At 41.9% G+C, this 17,780-nt stretch overlaps 1 protein-coding gene across 4 annotated transcripts in view; it reads left to right on the top strand.

Moving 5' to 3' along the window:
• Nucleotides 1-17,780, top strand: part of ACOXL (acyl-CoA oxidase like) — a 299,186-nt gene that overhangs the window by 161,461 nt on the left and 119,945 nt on the right. For all 4 annotated transcript variants that reach the window (XM_045550091.1, XM_045550092.1, XM_045550093.1 and 1 more), the window contains exon 13: nucleotides 13,739-13,828. In XM_045550091.1, the coding sequence (XP_045406047.1) occupies nucleotides 13,739-13,828 (90 nt within the window). The remainder of the gene's footprint in view (nucleotides 1-13,738; nucleotides 13,829-17,780) is intronic.

Here is a 17,780-nt window from a genome sequence, read left to right as displayed (position 1 = left end):
TTTCTGAAAGAAGTTTTCATTTCTGACTCCCTGACAATTCTCAAAGCCACTTGCCAGATAAAGTGCTAGAGGCCTGTGTCTGTGTTGCCACCTTAAGTCCTGCAACAGTCCTGCGAGTAGGAACTGTTATCTTTATGGTTTTCCCATGGTTGGAAGAGCTAAGACCAGAGGTGAGATGTAGTTTATACAGATCTAGTAAAAGGCAGAGGCAAATGTTCTAATTCAGGCCTTCCAAATCCAAGGCTATTGTGTCCCTAATTTAGGACCTTGCCCTTTTTTTTTTTTTTGGCACTGTTGGGGGTGATAACTTTGTTCCCTGGCCCTCTGGGTTCTGTCTTAATGAATGTTCTACACTTAACCCTCATTTAACATAGTCTATGGCTTTTAAACAAACCTGTGTCTTCTGCTGTTAATCTGTGGTCCCTGGGAAAAAATCGCTCCCCAGTGAGAAAGTCCGTATGTCATCTCTGTGAGTGTCTTACGTTAGTGGGTCCTATCTTGTCAGGCAAATTAGTGGGAGAGAGTAGCAGGCAGTAAAACCGACCCTCACCAGTGACCTGATAAAGAAAAGAGAGATTGCCAGAATGACCCAAGGATAATCTATTTTATTGGCAAAATTCCTTTGGAAGTTTCAGCCCAAACTTCATAAGGGCATAAACAAGGCCATTATAAATTTCGTACGGAGTGGACAGCATCCAGACCTGTGAGACAGTAATGGACAGAGCTGGCATCAATCCTGGGCCAATTTGCCAAATTCTGAATCTACTGTATATTGTTTATCATTCTCATTTTACCCTCCCTTGAGACAGTTCATGGCTCTACAGAATTCACCCCATGTCACAGAAGGAAAACAAGGAGGAGGAGGGGGATGAAGCTTCACAAGTGGACTTCTGAATTTGTAATCAGCTTGGTTAAGATTCTCTTGGATGCAAGTAAGAAAGGCCCATTATAAACCTGCTCAAGCAAGAAAGGAGAATCTATCCAAGAAAGAGGGGAGAGAGAGAGAGAGAATGTTCTGTAATTGAGGTCTCAAACGGGGCAGGGGTCTGAAGTCCAGGCCTCTCTGCTGAAGATCTCTCCATCTCTTGGGACCCGTGGTCTCAGCCTTCGAGTCTCTTGGTTTCCACGCATTCCCCTTGCTTGTCTCTGCATTGTGACTGCCCCTTGACTATGGAATTGATAGCGTCTCCTTTCTGGCTACCCTCTGAGACCGTGTCTCGCGGATCCAATGCTGAATTCCCAACTCGATTTGAGTCGGAGTCCTTCCCAACTCAGCCATTTTTGGTTAGGGAGTGGGCTCATGCATTGTGAACACACCTGCTGGTGCCACGTCTCTGTGGGTGCTGAGATAGCTCCCGGAGAACAGTAGCTGAACAGATACCTATGACAACGTATAAGATAGCTTTTAAAATATTTTCTGAATAGCCTTTTGTAGCTGGTGTGTAGAAATGAGGTTTAATTTTGTGTGTTGGTCTTATATCCTACAACCCTGTTAAATTTTCATATTAATGCTAATAATCTGGATAATAGTTCTTTTTTGGGTTTCCTATGAAGACAATCATATCATCTATGAAAAATGATATTTTTGTTTCTTCCTTTACAATTATTTACATTTGTTTCTTTGTCTGTATTATTGAAGTGGCAAGAACCTTCAGTGCAGTGGTTCAAAGAAGAGGTTGAGAACAGGCACCTGTATTTTATTCTTGACTTTAAAGGGAATGTGTTCAGTGTTTCACCATTAAGGATATTATTTGGTGTGGGTATTTTGAAGACATTCTTTATCATGTTAAGGAAAGTCTGTTTTACCCTTAGTTATAAAGAGGCTTGTGTGTGCATGTGTTCACCTTTTTGGGTTGGTTTTAAAATTTGAACATATTTGAATTTTATGGAATTATTTATCTGCTTTTATTTTACTGAGATAATTGTACCTTTTCTTCCCTTTAATCTGTTAATGTTGTGAATTTACATTAACAGATTTTCTAATATTAACAAATATTCAGTTTGGGAGTATATACAATTTAGTCATGAGGGGTGTGTGTGTGTGTGTGTGTGTGTGTGTGTGTGTTTAACACATTGCTGATTTTGTTTGCTGATATTTGTTTAATATTTTCCCATTTGTCGTCATGAGTGAGAATGGCCTTTCTAGGACCACCTGTATCTAGTTTGGTTATCTGAGTTGTACCACCGTCACTAAATGACTTGGGGGTGTTCCTTCTTTTTCTGTTATCTAGAAGAGTTTGTACAGAACTGAATTATCTGTTCCTTGACTATTTGGTACAAATAACTATAAGGCTATACAGGCTTTGTAGTTTCTTTCTGAGAACATTTAAAATTACTAATTCTCTTTCTTTAGTCGTTATAAGCTATGCAGATTTTCTATTCCTTCTTGTGTTTATTATGATAATTTGTATTTTTCTAATAATCTGTCCATTTCTTCTTAGTTTTAAAATTTGTCAGCTAAAGTTCATGATACCCTTTTATCTTTTTAATCTCTGCTGTTTCTGTAGTTACATATATCTGTAGTTATAATATAGCCCCTTTGCCATCTCTGATAGTGTTTGTTTTCCCCTCCCTCCCTTATCTCTTGATTTATTTTTGTTTTTTTTTCAAATAATAAATTTTTGGCTCTGTTGATCCTTTCCACTGTACCAGTTTTTTCTATTTCACTGAGTTTTCTCTTTAGTGTTTGTTTCCTTCTACTTTCTTTGGGTTTATTCTCCTGCTCATTCCTATAGTGTCTTAATTTGAATGTTATTATTTTCTCCATTTCTCTTTCTATATTATAAACATTTAAAGCTGTAACTTTACTTTTTGAATATTGCTTTGGCTGTATCAACCATGATTTGATATATGAGATTTTTAGTTTATTGATTCTAAGTTTATTTTAATTTTCATGATCACTTATTTGATCCATGAATTAGTTTAGTATGTTTTTCAGTTTCCTAATGTTTAGTATTTTAAATTAATAATAATGGCCAACATTTGTTGGATTCTTACTACGTGTCAGGCACTAGTCTTCACACTTTACATTGATTAACATAAATTCTCACTACAACCCTGCAAAGTAGGACTGTTCTGACCCCAATGTTATGTATGTGGAAAATGAGACAGCAAGGGTGTAAGCAATCTGCCCAAGACCACACAGCCCCTCAGGTGGCAGAGTCAAGCTTCAAACCCAGGTGGCTTGGCTACGGAGTATAACTACTGTACAATGCTGATGTTTTAGTTACTGTTCGTGTTGTTGTAATAATAATAATTATTCTTATATTGGTTTTTCCACTTAATTCCATCACAGGCAGAGAGAATGGCTAGTGCAATACAGATTTTTTGAAATCTATTATGGCCTACTCTGTGGCCAAGAGCATGGTTAGTTTCCATGTGTGCTTCAGAGAAGTGTGTCTTCTGTAATTGGATGAAGGGTTTCAAATGTGACCAATAGATCAAGCTTATTAATGGCTTTATTCAAATATTCCCTCTTCTTACTCGGGTTTTGGTCTGTCTGATCTATCAATTATTGAGAGATGTGTGCTAAAATCTTCCACTGTTACCGATAGATTTGTGAGTGTCTCCTTGTAATTCTATCAACTTCAGTCTTATTATTTTGAAGTTGTGTTATTAGAAGTCTACAAATTTAGAATTGTTATATTTCCCTAATGAATTGAGTCTTTGATCCTTATGCAATGACTCTTTTTGTCTCTAGTAATGCCTTAAAGTGCATTTTGTCCAATATTAATATAAGTACAAAAGTTCCCACTTGGGGTTGGTATTTCCCTGTTATATCCTTATACTATCAACTTTCTGTTTATTCTGTTTCATTTATTTTTCTTATAAACAACATTTGTCCTTAAAATTCAATTTAACTCAACAACCTCATTTTTATTTGTATAGTCTAAATATTTATTGTCATCACTGATATATTTGAATTTATGTCTCCTATCTTATGCTTTATTTTTTATTTGTTGCATCTTATCTCTGATGGGACTTAATAACTTTCAAATTTATGGTGGTTTTTTCACCTTTCCATTTGTCCCTCTTCTAATTTTTACTCTATTTATGCTCCTTTTGTGGCCACCTGGTAATTTTAACATGTACATTTAATTTACAAAGTCTAAAGTTAGGTATCCCTTTCTTTTCTTCCAGCAATGGAAGAGCACACATTGCCTTAACTTTTCACCAGCTCCCACCCTCTCAACTGTTGTCCACTACTTCAGTACTATGTTTTTAACCCCACAAATCAGCCATTGTGTTTATTGTCATATGGAACCAGCGTTTCTTCAGACCTACCACCTTTTACCAATTTCTTTGCTCACAGGTCCTTCTTGCATCTCTTTAGTTGTTTTCCTTGTTCCTGGAGTACTTTCTTCTAAATACCATTTAGTGTGGGTCTGTGTTTCTTATTTGTCTGAATATGTCTTTATTTCATGCTCAATATAGAAAGGTTAAGTACTGTTAGGTACAGAATTCATAGTTGCCTATGATTTTTTCTCAGCACTTAACGTTTTCACTGTGACTCTGGATTCCCTTGTTAATTGCTGAGGAATCAGCTCTCTGTCTAATTGTAATTTTTTATAGAAATCTATTTTTTTCTCTCTGCTTCTTTTAAGATATTTTATTTGTTTTGATGATCTGTGGTTTCACCACAATGTGTATAAGTATGAATTTAGTTTTGTTTTTCCTCTGGGTTTGGTTGAGCTTGCTGAATGTGTGGATTGGTGTCACTCAACAATTCTGGAAAGTTTTAGCCCATTGTCATTTTGAATATTGCTTATCCATGTTCTTTATTTATCTCCTTCTGGGTGTGTTATGTTAATGTCAGTATCTGCTGCCTGTGCCGTTTTGAGTCTGTTGGTTGTTATCTCTTCTGATTGTCCTTTATTTCTCCTTGTATTTGTGATTTTTACTTTATTGTATTTCATTTCATTTTTTGAGCTCATGATCTTTGGAATTTTATATGGGTAGTTCTTTTAGGCCAGAGAGGGCCTGTGTTTGCTCAGCAGGTACCTGGAGGGCACAACTCAGGGCCACTTTAAATTGACTCCCCTCCTTGGAGATTCAAGGGCCTCATGGGAACTGTGGATTCAGAAATTCTAAAGAGAGATATCTTTCCCCCTCCGCCCAGCCAGAGCTGAGACTTTCCTCACATTACCTTCTTGGGTGGGGAATGGTGTTTGCTTATTTCACCCAAAGTAGACATCAATTTTCAGAGGACCAGGTTTATGTAGGTGTCTTCGATAATTTGTTACCAGGGCTCAACACCTGTTCACCTCTTTGAAGCCGTGTCTCTCATTGTACTCAGTGTCAGAGTATTTTTCTTTGTTTGCTTAACCATGCATTCAAAATGATTTTTAAAAAATACTTAAGCATATTTTCAGTGATTTTTACTGGAGAGCTTTTTAAAAGAATATCTAATTTGCCATATTGCCAGAGCCTGATGTCCCAAGCAAACTTGGCCTCCCCTCCTCCACACCACCTGAGCTGTTTTTGTCAAGTCACTGCGGATTCCCGGTGACTCCGTGCACAGGACCCTTGGCCCTCACCTGCCTGAGTGTTCAGCAGTGCTCATTGATGCAGATGTTCCCTCCGGGACACACCTGCTGTCTGCTTTCAAGACACCAGCTCTTGGCTTGCTTGCCTTCGTGTTCTCCTCTGCCTGTTTTCCTCCACCTGATCTCTCCAGGTTTGCACCGTCCAGCCCGTGACCCTGGTCCTCTTCCCTCTGTATCTGTGCTCCTCTGGTGCTCTGCCCCTTCCAAAGGTTTTAAATACTACCTCTGTGGTGAGGATGCTCTAGTTTCTATTTCTATCCCAGACATCTTCTCACATGTCCAGATTCTTGCATCTAACTTTCCTTTTGACTGGCCCACTAGGATGCCTCCCCCATTCTCCTATATGACACTTACAGATGTCAGCATTGGATCTTTCCCCACAAACAGGACTCCTCCTTCAGAGCTCTCCACACAGTCATCGCCACCCTGTCCACTTGCTTGTCACGGGCCGCCTCCCTCTTTCTCATGCATACCCAGCCCCTCGCCAAGCCCTCCACACATGCCCCCAGCCCCACCCCACCAGCTGGTCCCCCCCCTCTCTCTTTCTCTCTCTCTCACCACTTATGGTCTGTGCTCTGTTCAGCAGCTAGAGTCATCTTTTAAAAGCACAAGTCATCTTACTCCAAAGCTTGGAATTTATTTTTAACTTTACATTGCACCTAAACTAACATAAAATGAAACCCCAAGATGGCTCCTGAAACTGCAGCCCCCAGCCTGTCTTTTTGGGCCACTCTCCTTCCCCCGCCACCTGCAGCCCAGCCTTCCTCTGTGCCCTTCATGCCTCAGGTGTCTGCACAGGCAGCTCTCAGCCCCGTTCCTGGCTTGGCTGAATTCCCTCCTCTAAGGTTCCAAGTTAAACAAGCCTTCTGAAAACTTTCTGTGGCATCCAGGTTGGAGGATGTCTCTCCTGCTATTTTTTTTCTCACAGAAACTCCAATCTTTTCCTTTCTAGAACTTGCCACAGACTTTGAATTACCTGTTTGTTTGTTTTTTTTTTTTTTGTCTACCTGACCAATGTCTGTCTCTCTCATGAGGATGGGGCCATGTCTGCGGTTCGCTGTGGGGCAGCTTAGTGCCAGAGACAGAGGGAGCCTTGGTGTGCATTTGGTGATGAGATCCATGAAGGAATTCCCTCCTACCCACTGTCCCCAGGTCACAAATCCTGAGAGTGCAGGACAACAGCAACAGGGTCACATGGAAGCAACAGGGTCCTCATTTCTGCTGGACCCTGAACTCTGGATGAGAAGATCCAGCCGAGATCTTGGCTGTCACGGGAGGTGTTGCAGTGAATCTCCACACACCCAGCTCCCTGTGTGTCCGGGTTCTCCACCGCTGGGGCGGGGGAGGTGTACAGGTATAAAGCTAATACAACTCTAAGACCCAGTCCCTCCTGGTTGGTGCGTTAGTCTCTATATTTTTAATTGGCCCTCCCCTAACAAATAAGATTGATTTCATCTGTTTCTTCCTCACATTAACAAAATTTGCCCTCAATTTGTTTAGAAAGGAGGAAGAAAACCTGTTTCTAATTTGTTCTGATGCATTTACTAAATGTAATCATACAGTAAAAAATTCAGCAATGTTAAAAACAGCAGGAAAATATTAAACTTCCCGTGTGCAAAGTTGGAATCATAAAATACATTTCGTGGGGATCTCACTGAAACGGGACACGACCTTAATGACACTCACAATTAGTCGCTAAGAGGCTGGATGCAATGCAGAAGGCAGAGCGCAGAGTGACGCGTCTACCTAGCGAGCTGCTCCCTCTTCACAGCCCGGATTTGGGCTGCGTCGCCCTCTGAGGATCCTGCTGGCTTTGCAGCGTGGGTTTAGGGTTCCCTTTGCCTATTCCACATTTCTTTCTTCCTTTCTTTCCTAGGAGTAAAGTCAGCTCCTGGAAAATATTACTCACTTTTTTCTGGATGAAACCTGTTTCTTCCCCCACTCCCCCCACCTCAGCAAGAATATACGAGTCGATGCCCCCACTCAGGAGTCCAATGTGGAAAGATGAAAAAATTCATTTTGGAATAAAAACCTAAGGTGCTGTTGAGTGCCTGGAGATGATGGTGTAGAAAATGATTTCCTCAGACTCCAAGAGATTCGATCGTGTCGGAGACACAGTTAACATTGATTTACTCTGGTCCTGAACAACCCAGCTTTGAGATAACGCCTCAGACACACACTGTGTTAGTCTGCTAGGGCTGCCAGACAGAGAACCATAGACCGGGTGGCTCAAACAACAGAAACTGGTTTTCTCACAACTCTGGGCTGGAAGTCTGAGATCAAGGCGTGGCAGGCTTGGTGCCTTCTGAAGCCTCTCTCCTTGGCTTGTAGATGGCCGTGTTCTGCCTGTGTCTTCAAAGGTCATCCTCTGTGTGTGTCTGTGTCCTGTTCTCCTTATAAGGACATCAGTCATATTGGATTAGGGCCACCCGATTGCCTCCTTTAATCGTAATTACCTCTTTAAAGGTCCTATTTCCAAATACAGTCCCATTCTAAGGTACTGGGGCTTAGGACTTCAGCATATGAATTTTGAGGGTACATAATTCAGCCTGTATCATACGCACCCATGCTCTCTGTGCTGTGCGTATAGGCTTCTCCAAAGTAAATTTTTAGTTTCAATTTGAGCTATACTGAGGGCCACCTGATCAGGCCCAGCAGTGGAGAGATTCCCAACAGAGACATACAGGGCAAGGCTTCAGCAGCCACGCGTCAGCCCTGGGGGGACCTGGCCAGCCTGGCTGCTAGGCCCGTAGGTGAGCAGAGCTGTCCCTTGTTGGAAGAACCACGACCGTTTGGAGTCCCTCACGCAGTAACCAGCACCACCTCAGCTGAGGAGGGTGGGCACGTGCTTTGGGGGAGCCGAAGCCCGAGAATCGTGTGTGAGGTGGCAGGCTTCCTGCTGAGTGGACGTCTGTGGCCCCCCAGTTACAGCCGAGACGGTCCTGAGGCTTAGAGGAATGAGGCAGAATCCCCTGGGCAGTGAGGGGGCCCGTGGCTGGCAGTGGGCGGGAAAACGCCCCTCGGCAGGAGTGGGAGTGCAGAACACGAAGTGCAGCCACGGTTATTTCCCCAGAATACTTCTGCTCCCTCTGGACAACACCATGGGAAGAATGTGTCCCTTGACACCCGGTGGCACTAAGGAGGCAGAAGCATGTTCTCACCAAGGACGTTTGGCTCCGGGAGGGATGCCCCCGAGAGGAGAAAGTATGGCACCTGCACAACTCCCTGCAGTGTGGTCCCTGCCCCACCCCGGGCCTAATAGGTCTTTTCCACCTAAGGCAAAAGTGGACTCAGTCCAGATACCTCATCCTGGCTCACCCAGGCCTGTGCAGCCTCCTCTGGCAGGCAAGGCTCCTTGGAAAGTGTTGCCTCTGAGTAAATCAGAGGGCCCAGGCGGAGGGGCCTCCTGGGACAGAGCTGGGCAAACCTCAGCGTTGTGCTTGGTGGAGGGAGGACAACGCTTTCAGCCTGGCTCGGGGCCTTACCCTGGGCTTGGAAAAGATGATGGAGAGTTAATCAAGGATCAGGATCGCAGGGTGCTCAGCATGGCTCTGTGGCTCAGCCTTTTCTCTTCTGAGCCTGTGGGCCGTGAGCCCTGGGCAGGAGGCTGTTGGCTCCTGGCTCAGCGTCCCTGGGTCATGTTCTCCAGCCCTGTGGCTCCAGCCCACTCGGTGTCACATGGCTATTGCAAGACACCCTCTGCCTTCGTGTTTCCTGGACACCTGCTCAAAGGCTCTTTAAGTGCAGAGTTTTTTTCCGACCATGAGACACCTAGGGCAGGTGCAGAGTCTTGGTCCCCTGTTTCCTCCTCTGCCTCATCCTCCTGGAAAGAGCTGATTGCTAATGGTCACCAGGGCCCAGGAAAGGCTCCTTCCTTCCCCCTCGCCCGGGGCTCTTTGTCCTGCCGTGCCTGTCCTGGTCTTTGTGAGGGCTGGCCACCTCCACATCCTCTGGGAGAGCTTGCACTGCCTCTAGTTTAAGCCACCTTCCCCCCCAAGAATCAGGGGTGCCAGGACACTGCCTGGCAGCACTGTGACCATACAGCACCCAGGCTGCAGGAGCTGGGGTGGGGTTTCTGTGAGCCATTCTCTACCTACTCTTCCTGGAGCAGGGCTGCATTACCATTAGCTGTGTTCAACCAGCTTTCAGAGCACTGTGAGTGCAGGCCCACTTGGGCGTGTGTCTGCCCTGCTTCCAGGGTCTCAGTGGGGCCCCTCCCTCACTGTATTCCATCTCTGGTCAGAATTCCCAGCACAGGGAGTGGCATGGAGCCCTCTGTCTCAAACAGCTGCCCCACCCACCACCTTCATGCTCTGTCTTCTTACCTTGGTTTTTTTCTAGCATATCATTCTCTTATAGTTATACATCAGTGCCATCATCTACTTTTTAAAATTTTTTGTGCTGCCTGTCTGCCCCTTCTAGACTGTAACTCCAAGAAGGCACAGTCTTTGTCTCATTGTCTGTTGCATCCCCATCATGAAAATGGAGCCTGGCCCACTGTGGGAGCACAATCCAGTGCTTGCTGACTGAATGGATGTCAGTTTGCATGTGAGTGGCGGATTGGAGTTGAAACCCAGCGCCCTCTTACTCGATGCCCATGTTCACTCTTCTCTTCAGCAAGGAGGACAGATGGCTGGACAGACAGAGGAATATGTGAGTGGATGGAGAGGCCAGGAGACAAGCATTGCATGCCCTCTGGATTGCACCACCGGCCCTGTCCTGGGCGGGCACTCCAAGAGGGAACACAGAGTTCAAATGCAGTGGACGTGGGATATAACCCAGAGCCCCACGGCCAGGGCCGAGCGACATCTCAGAGTCAAAGCTGGGCATCACCTAGAGGCCGGAGTGGCACGAGGGGGTATCGGGGCATGGTGGGAGCAAAGGCCCTGGAAAGTTGCTCCCTAAGGCAGTCCCGGCTCAGATCTGGGGGCATGGGGTGATGCTGCCTGTCTTAAAGGGCAAGGGGCTAGAAAGTGAAGGTGGTGGGTAGGGCAGCTGTTTAGACAGCGGGGTGGGAACTTCTGACCAGAGAAGGAAGTGAAGTGATGGGGGGGAACCCCACGGACATCCGAGGGGAGTGTTCCAGACAGAGGAAGAGTATCGCAAGACCCCAGGGACGTGGGCAGGGCCAGCATGGCCAGAATGGAGGGGGCAACCTCCCTGAACCTCAGTGTTCCCATCCGAAAAACTTGAGTGATGAGATGTCATTGTGAAGAGGAAGAATGACACATTATATGTAACTCGTACCCTAAAGTTGCCCCTTAGTAACGGCCTACATGACTGTCCCTTCTATGGGCACACTCTGGGGTGCTGGGCTGTAAAGACTTCTGAAGGTCTTCTCTAACTGGATCTCCCATGCATAGTCACATCCCCCTCCTCCCCAAACACTCCGTGGCTCCCTTTTACCCAGACCTGCTTTGTTGTTGGTTTCTCAGTCTTTCCCCTAGTCCCCCACCAGCTCCTATTTCTATCCTTGTGATCCCCAGTTCCTTTCCTAATCCTTTTTCTGGGGTCTTTCTTTCTCAGGCACCCATTTATCTTCCACACTGGGAGGTTGTAGGTGACTTCTATCTTCCTCCTCCTCCTCCTCTTCCTCCTCCTCCTCTTTCTTCTTCTAATTTTCTGGGGTTTTATTTTATACTGCTTATGTATTACTTTTAGTAATTAATTAAAAAATGAGTTCATTTTTAGTCACAAAATGACATAGACACACACAGAGAAACTGTATATAATCATTTGTCCCCAAAGAATTTGGGGCCCCAAGTTTAGAATTTAAGTCTGTCAAGAAGATGGCTGCAAGACCCCACTCAGTAACTTCTGTACATCGTGGATCTTTCTCTGAACTCTCATACACGCGTACCCAGAACAGGGATGCTGGGACTTTCTGAGCCTGGTTAGTTTCCAAATGGGTCACCTTAGTGGTTCCAACGATTGAGATTTCAGTGAGGCTGGGTCTCTCTGGCCTATTCTAAGTTGTTAGATGGTAAATACACCCTGGGTAATTTCAGGAGATGGGAAGCCACTTGCCAGCCACAGCCCTCCCCGCACCACCCTTGAAATGGTTGGACTTTGGTTTTTCTTGTTGCTGTTTCATTTTCAGTTGCCTGCAAGTTCTTTGAGGGCTGTGAGCCTTGTTACCTTAGCTCTCGAGGGCTGTGGCGAGTCCAGAATCAACATGCAGTTTTACTTGACTTTCAAATTAGAAGCGGAGTTCAAAGCTGAGTTTCACCACACAGGAGAGAAGTAAATTATATTGCATTTGAAGAAACATCTGTATGGTCACAGGACTCCATTGCCTGTTCTCTGAGAAACTGTTTGTAACTGTTTGCTGGTTCTGCCCTTTGAATAAATCATCCCTCTGGCCGTGTAGTTTCCGGCGCAGGTTGTGAACAAGTTAAAAAGAGTCAGAAAACAGCAAAGAACCTTTTGTCCTCTTCCTCACTGGAAGAGACCAGAGCAAAATGCACAGAAAAAAAGTACCTTATTTCTTCAATATTATTATAATATTTTGAGTGCTTAGTAGCTGTGCTGCCTAGGTTTAACTGCTTTTTCTCAACACTGAGGTGATATATTTAGTGTTAATCTTTTTCCACACCAGAACTTGAGTGATGATTCAAGAACATTCCAACACAGTCCCTGAACCTCACTTTCTTCATCCATAAAATGGGGTAATGCCTACCTCATAGGGCTCCTGTGAAGATGAAAAGGATTAAGTGAGATAAGTGAAGTTTGTATAAAGCCCCAGCACATATCTGGCTTGTAGTGGGCACTTAATATGTGGTAGAATTAGAAGGGTGAAAATGAGTCAGCTATAGCCCTGTGGGGACACTCTGAGGCATAAATACCTTCTGTCAGAATCTGATTTCACATGGTTTGCCTATGAGGGGGGTTTAACTCTGTGATTATGGGGTTGGGAGAAATGAACTTTGGTTTGGATATGTTACTGATTTATTTATCTATAAATAAAATCACTTTAACCTTATGAAAGTAATTAAGGATTCTGCTGGGTTTGCGACGACTTTTTTGGATCTATGTGACAACACTGTCCAGTGGGCTGTGATGCTGAGGGGAAAAGGAGAAGGTGGCTGGGCCAAGGGGGTGGCTGTCCTGCAGGAGCAGGGCTGACACTCAAGGTATTGAAGGCTCTGCAGGCTGCAGGACTCTGCAAGTCCAGGCTTCTGTGACTCCTGTGGCCATTTTCAGAAATGGAGCAGGTCTCCTGGGCATTAGGGTACCTGGAGATTGGCGTGTAGGACTCCCTGTGGGCCCATGGGGTTTGAAACTTTTAACGGGGGTGAACCTTGTCATTTCTTATTCAGAGCTAAAGTGCTAACTGTAAGTACTCCTGGGAGAAGTAGCAGGACAGTCGCTTATGCTAAGAGTGACTTTGTGGAAGTGGATTGGGACAATGGGACAGGTTCTGGAGATATCGTGGGGAGAGCAATGAGCTGGAAGGAAAGTGGCACAGAAGCCTTCAGAGGGGCAGGACCTGGGGCCAAACAAAAACAAGCTTTGCTTCCTTGTGTTTTGCGTGGGGTGGAGCCTGCTTTCCCCTGTGCCGCTGATTCTCTCATTGGTGCAGAAACACTGGCAACTCTTTGAAAATGAGCAGCAGCTTACTGCCATTTGAATAAGTATTTCAGAGAGTTAAAAAAAGAAACGAAAAAAGAAAAAAAATTAGCTGGAGTGTGAATTTATGATGTTGAGTATTTGATGATATTGAGATATTAAGATGCAGAATGACAAGTGGCAATTTAGGATTTTTGTGTTACCTCCAAGAATTTTTGTAGGTATATTTGCTAATTTTCAGAAGGGCTGTTGGGGGTAGGGGGCATCATTCTCCTGCATATGGTAAGTGTAATCACTAATATGTTGACATTTATTAGCATTCATAAGATTGGGAAGAAAGAAAAAAATCAGTATAATGCATTGCAATATTTTGGAGAAATATGACATGACTATTTTTGAATGTTTTTACTACTAATGAAGGCAAGATTCAAAATAATATTTATGGACCAAAAGCTAATACAAGGGATCTAAATTCTTACAGTGGTTATCCTGGGTAGGACAAATATGTTTATCTTCTTCCTTTCAATTTTCTGTATATTTTTTTAATTTCAAAGAAAATGTTAGTCCTGTATAATGATGGGATTGCAAATTTAAAATGTGTGTATTTTTTTTTTCTGCAATAGGGTTACATGATGGAAAACCGAATCTCAGGCTTAAAGTGTGACACAGATGTGTTTGTCACTTTTGAAGGTGACAACGTTGTTATGCTTCAGGTAAGAGTCAGGAAATGTTTATTCTTTTTAAACGAGATAATTTGCAAGGTCAGGGGTTATCCAGAAAGCTGAATTGTTTCATATGTTTTATCTTTATCTGATGTCTTTATTTAATTGGCAGGTGCTTTCCTGTTAGGCACTTGATATTTGCAGTAGCTGAATGGAGGATTAAATTATTTTTCTCTTAGCTGATCTTTGACATTGAATTATATTTTGGTTTAAGAAACTATTTGTGCATACTAAGTCAGGTTCTTCCACAGGGAAGGCTCTTCTGAAAGAGAAAGTAAGGCCCCAGAATATGAACAGGCAAAAGACACGAAAAGCCCATTTATAAAAGGAGCATAGCTGATTAGACTCACTGACGATCAAGGAAATGCATATTAGGACATATTGCAATACTGTTTTCTTTTTTCTATCAAATTGGCTCATGTTCAAACTTAAAGTTTAAGTATGTTGAAGTCCCAGTGCTGGCCAGGGCACAAGGGGTTCTCTTGCATGTTGCTATTGGACTATGTGTAATTCTACTTCTAGGACGCTATCCTAAGGTAATAATCTTAAATATAGAAAACTTTAAGGCACAAACATTTCATCAGTGCATTATTTATTATAGCAATAATATGGGAATCTAAATTTTCAACAATAGGAAAATGATGATACTGTGTAAATCATATTCTTACCAGTCAGTGGGGAATTATATAGCCTTTAAAATTGTACTTGCAAAGAGTTCTGTTTATAACATAAATTTAAAACTTATGATATGGTAAGTAAAAATGATACACAATTATATCATCTTGTGTTGCTTAATGACAGGGATAAGTTCTGAGAAATGTGTTGGGTGATTTTGTCATTGTGTGAACATCATAGAGTATTATAATGTAATATCCAAATACCCTGGATACAATAGAAAAATCACTTGCTACAAAAGAAACAGGAAAATCACAACTTAAATTAGAAAATTAATAGATAGTGACACCAACAGAATCAGATGTTGGATTTATCTGACAAGGATTTTAAAGTGTCTGTCATAAAAGTGCTTTAAAAGTAATTACAAATGCTCTTGAAACAAAGTTTAAAAATAGAAAAATATCAGCGAAGAAATAGAAGAAATAAAAAAGGACCAAATGCAAGTTATAGAATTGAAAAATACAAGAACTGAAATAACAAACTTGGACAATGACCCCAATAATAGAGTGGATATAAGAGAGAATGGAATTAGTGAACTTAATGGATCAATAGAATTTACCCGATCTGAACAACAGAGAATAAAAAAAATGAACAGAATTGCAGGGATCTGTGGAACAATAACAAAAGAGCTAGCGCTTGTATTATCAGGGTCTCATAAGGAGAGAATTGTATTGCTCAACATATGTAGAGGAAATAGTTCAGACAAGTGTATTTAAAAAGTGAGGAGGTTGAAGAGGCCTAAATGTAAGTAAAGTTTCTACACTGCACTCAAAGTGGTAAAACAGCAATACCACTGACTATGATGAGATATAGATAGATAGATATAGATAGGGTGACAGACATATACACAAAATATGATATATAAACTTGTATATGTAAATAATAAAACTATACAACATGATATTGTGTTGTACTGGGAAAAATCCTGATGGAAATGAAAGAAGAAATAGACAAATCAACAATCATATTGTAGTTGGAGAGTTCAACATATCACTCTCAGCTGTTGCCAGAACTCCTAGACAGAAAATCAGAAAGGTAGAACTGAATGACATAATCAAGCAACAGGATTTAATTAACATATGTAGAACACCTAGTCCTACAATAGCAGAATACACATGAAAATACACAGAAAAAGCACTTGACAAAATCCAACAAATATTCATGATAAAAACTCTCAGCAAAATAGGAAAGAAGGGAATTTTCTCAACTTAAAAAAGAGCATCTATAAAAATTATTGCTAACATCATGCTCAACAGTGAAACACTGAATGCTTTTCCCCCAAGATCAGGAAAAAAGCACTGTTAGCACTGTCATTCAACATAGTGCTGGAAGTTTTAGCAGTATAATAAGGCAAGAAAATAAAAACATAGAGATTAGAAAGGAAGAAGTAAAAACTTTCCCTATTTGCAGATTACATGTTTATCTACATAGAAAATTTGAAAGAATCTACAAAAAGAGGAGGCTGGGCATGGTGACTCTCTCACCTGTAATCCTAGCACTTTGGGATGCCTTGGTGGGAGGATTGCTTGAGGTCAGGAGTTTGAGATCAGCCTGAGTGAGAGTGAGACCCCATCTCTACAAAAAAATAGAAAAAATTAGCTGGATGTGGTGGTGCGCACCTATAGTCACAGCTACTTGGGAGGCTGAGGCATGAGGATTGCCTGAGTCCGGGAGTTTGAGGTTGCAGTGAGCTATGATGATGCCACTGCACTCTAGCCAGGGTGACAGAATGAGACTCTGTCTCAAAAAAATAAAATAAAATAAAATAAAATAAAATAGAAAAACAAAAAGAAAAAATGAAATATGTAGGTATAAATTTAACACAACATGTATAGGATCTATATGCTGAAAACTATAAAATGCTGATGAAAGAGATCAAAGAAGACCTAAATAAATGGAGAGACATACTATGTGCATGAACTGGGAGCCTCTGCATAGGAAAGATGTCAGTTCTCCCCTAATTGACCTATAGATTGAATATAATTCCTGGCAAATCACAGCAAAGTTTTGTGTAGACATGGACAAGCTTATTCTAAAGTTTATATGGAAAGGCACAGGACCTAGAGCAGCTAAAATAAAATTCTGAGAAAGAAGAATCAAGTGAGAGGAGTCACTGCACCCAGTGTCGAGGCCCATTCTGTAGCTACAGTTATTAGTACAGTGTGCTACTGGTGAAGAGATAGACACATGGGCAAACGAACCAGAACAGAAAACCCAGAAATGGACCCACGCAAATATGCCCTACCAATTTTTGACAAAGTTGAAAAAGAAATTCAATGGACGAATTAGTGCTATAGTCATTGAACATCCACAGGCAATAAAATGAACTTCAATCTAAGTCTCCTATGTTATTAAAAATTTAACTCAAAATAGATTACTGACTTCAACATAAAATATATAATTATAAAACTTTTAGAAAAAACTTAGGAGAAAATCCTTGAGACCTAGGGCTAAGGAAAAAAATTCATAGACTTGACATCAAAAGCATAATTCATAAAAGAAATAATTGGTTAAACTAGATTTCATCAAAACTAAAAACTAAAAATTTGTGTTCTGTGAAAGAACCTATGAAGAGGATGAAAAGACAAACTACAGACAGGGAGAAGATATCAAATATTGGCAAATGACACATCCAACAAAGAACTTAGAATATAAAGAACTCTCAAAACTCAACAGTGAAAAACAATCCAACTAGAAAGTGGTCAAAAAACATGAACAGACATTTCACTGATGAAGATATGCTAATGGCAAATAAGCAGGTGAAAACATGTACGTCATTTTAATCATTATGGGAATACAAATTAAAACTCCTATGAGATATCACTACACTCCTATCAGGATGGCTAAAATAAATAAATTAATAATGTATAATGCTGACAAAGAAGGAGAGAACCTGGATCACTCACACATTACTGGTGGGTATATAAAATGTTACAGCCACTCTAGAAAAATGTATAGATGTTTCCTAGAAAGCTAAACGTGTGCTTACTCTACAACCCAGCAATTACACTCTTGGGTATTTACTCCCTGAGAAATGAAAAGTTACATTCACACAAAACATGTGAGTGTTCATAGATGCTTTATTCATGACGTCCAAAATGTGGAAACAACCGAAGAGTCCTTCAGTAGGTGAATGCTTAAAGAAACCATGGTGCCTCCATACCATGGAACACTACATGGTAGTAAAAAACAAGGAACTGTTGATACTCACAACAACTTGGATATTGAGTTAAAGAAACCAGTCTTAAAAGGCTACATTTTGTAGGGT

This window comes from Lemur catta, chromosome 4, assembly GCF_020740605.2.
Source record: "Lemur catta isolate mLemCat1 chromosome 4, mLemCat1.pri, whole genome shotgun sequence".
Taxonomy (NCBI): domain Eukaryota; kingdom Metazoa; phylum Chordata; class Mammalia; order Primates; family Lemuridae; genus Lemur; species Lemur catta.
The sequence above is the reverse complement of the archived record's forward strand: the minus strand, read 5'-3'. Positions and strand labels throughout refer to the sequence as shown.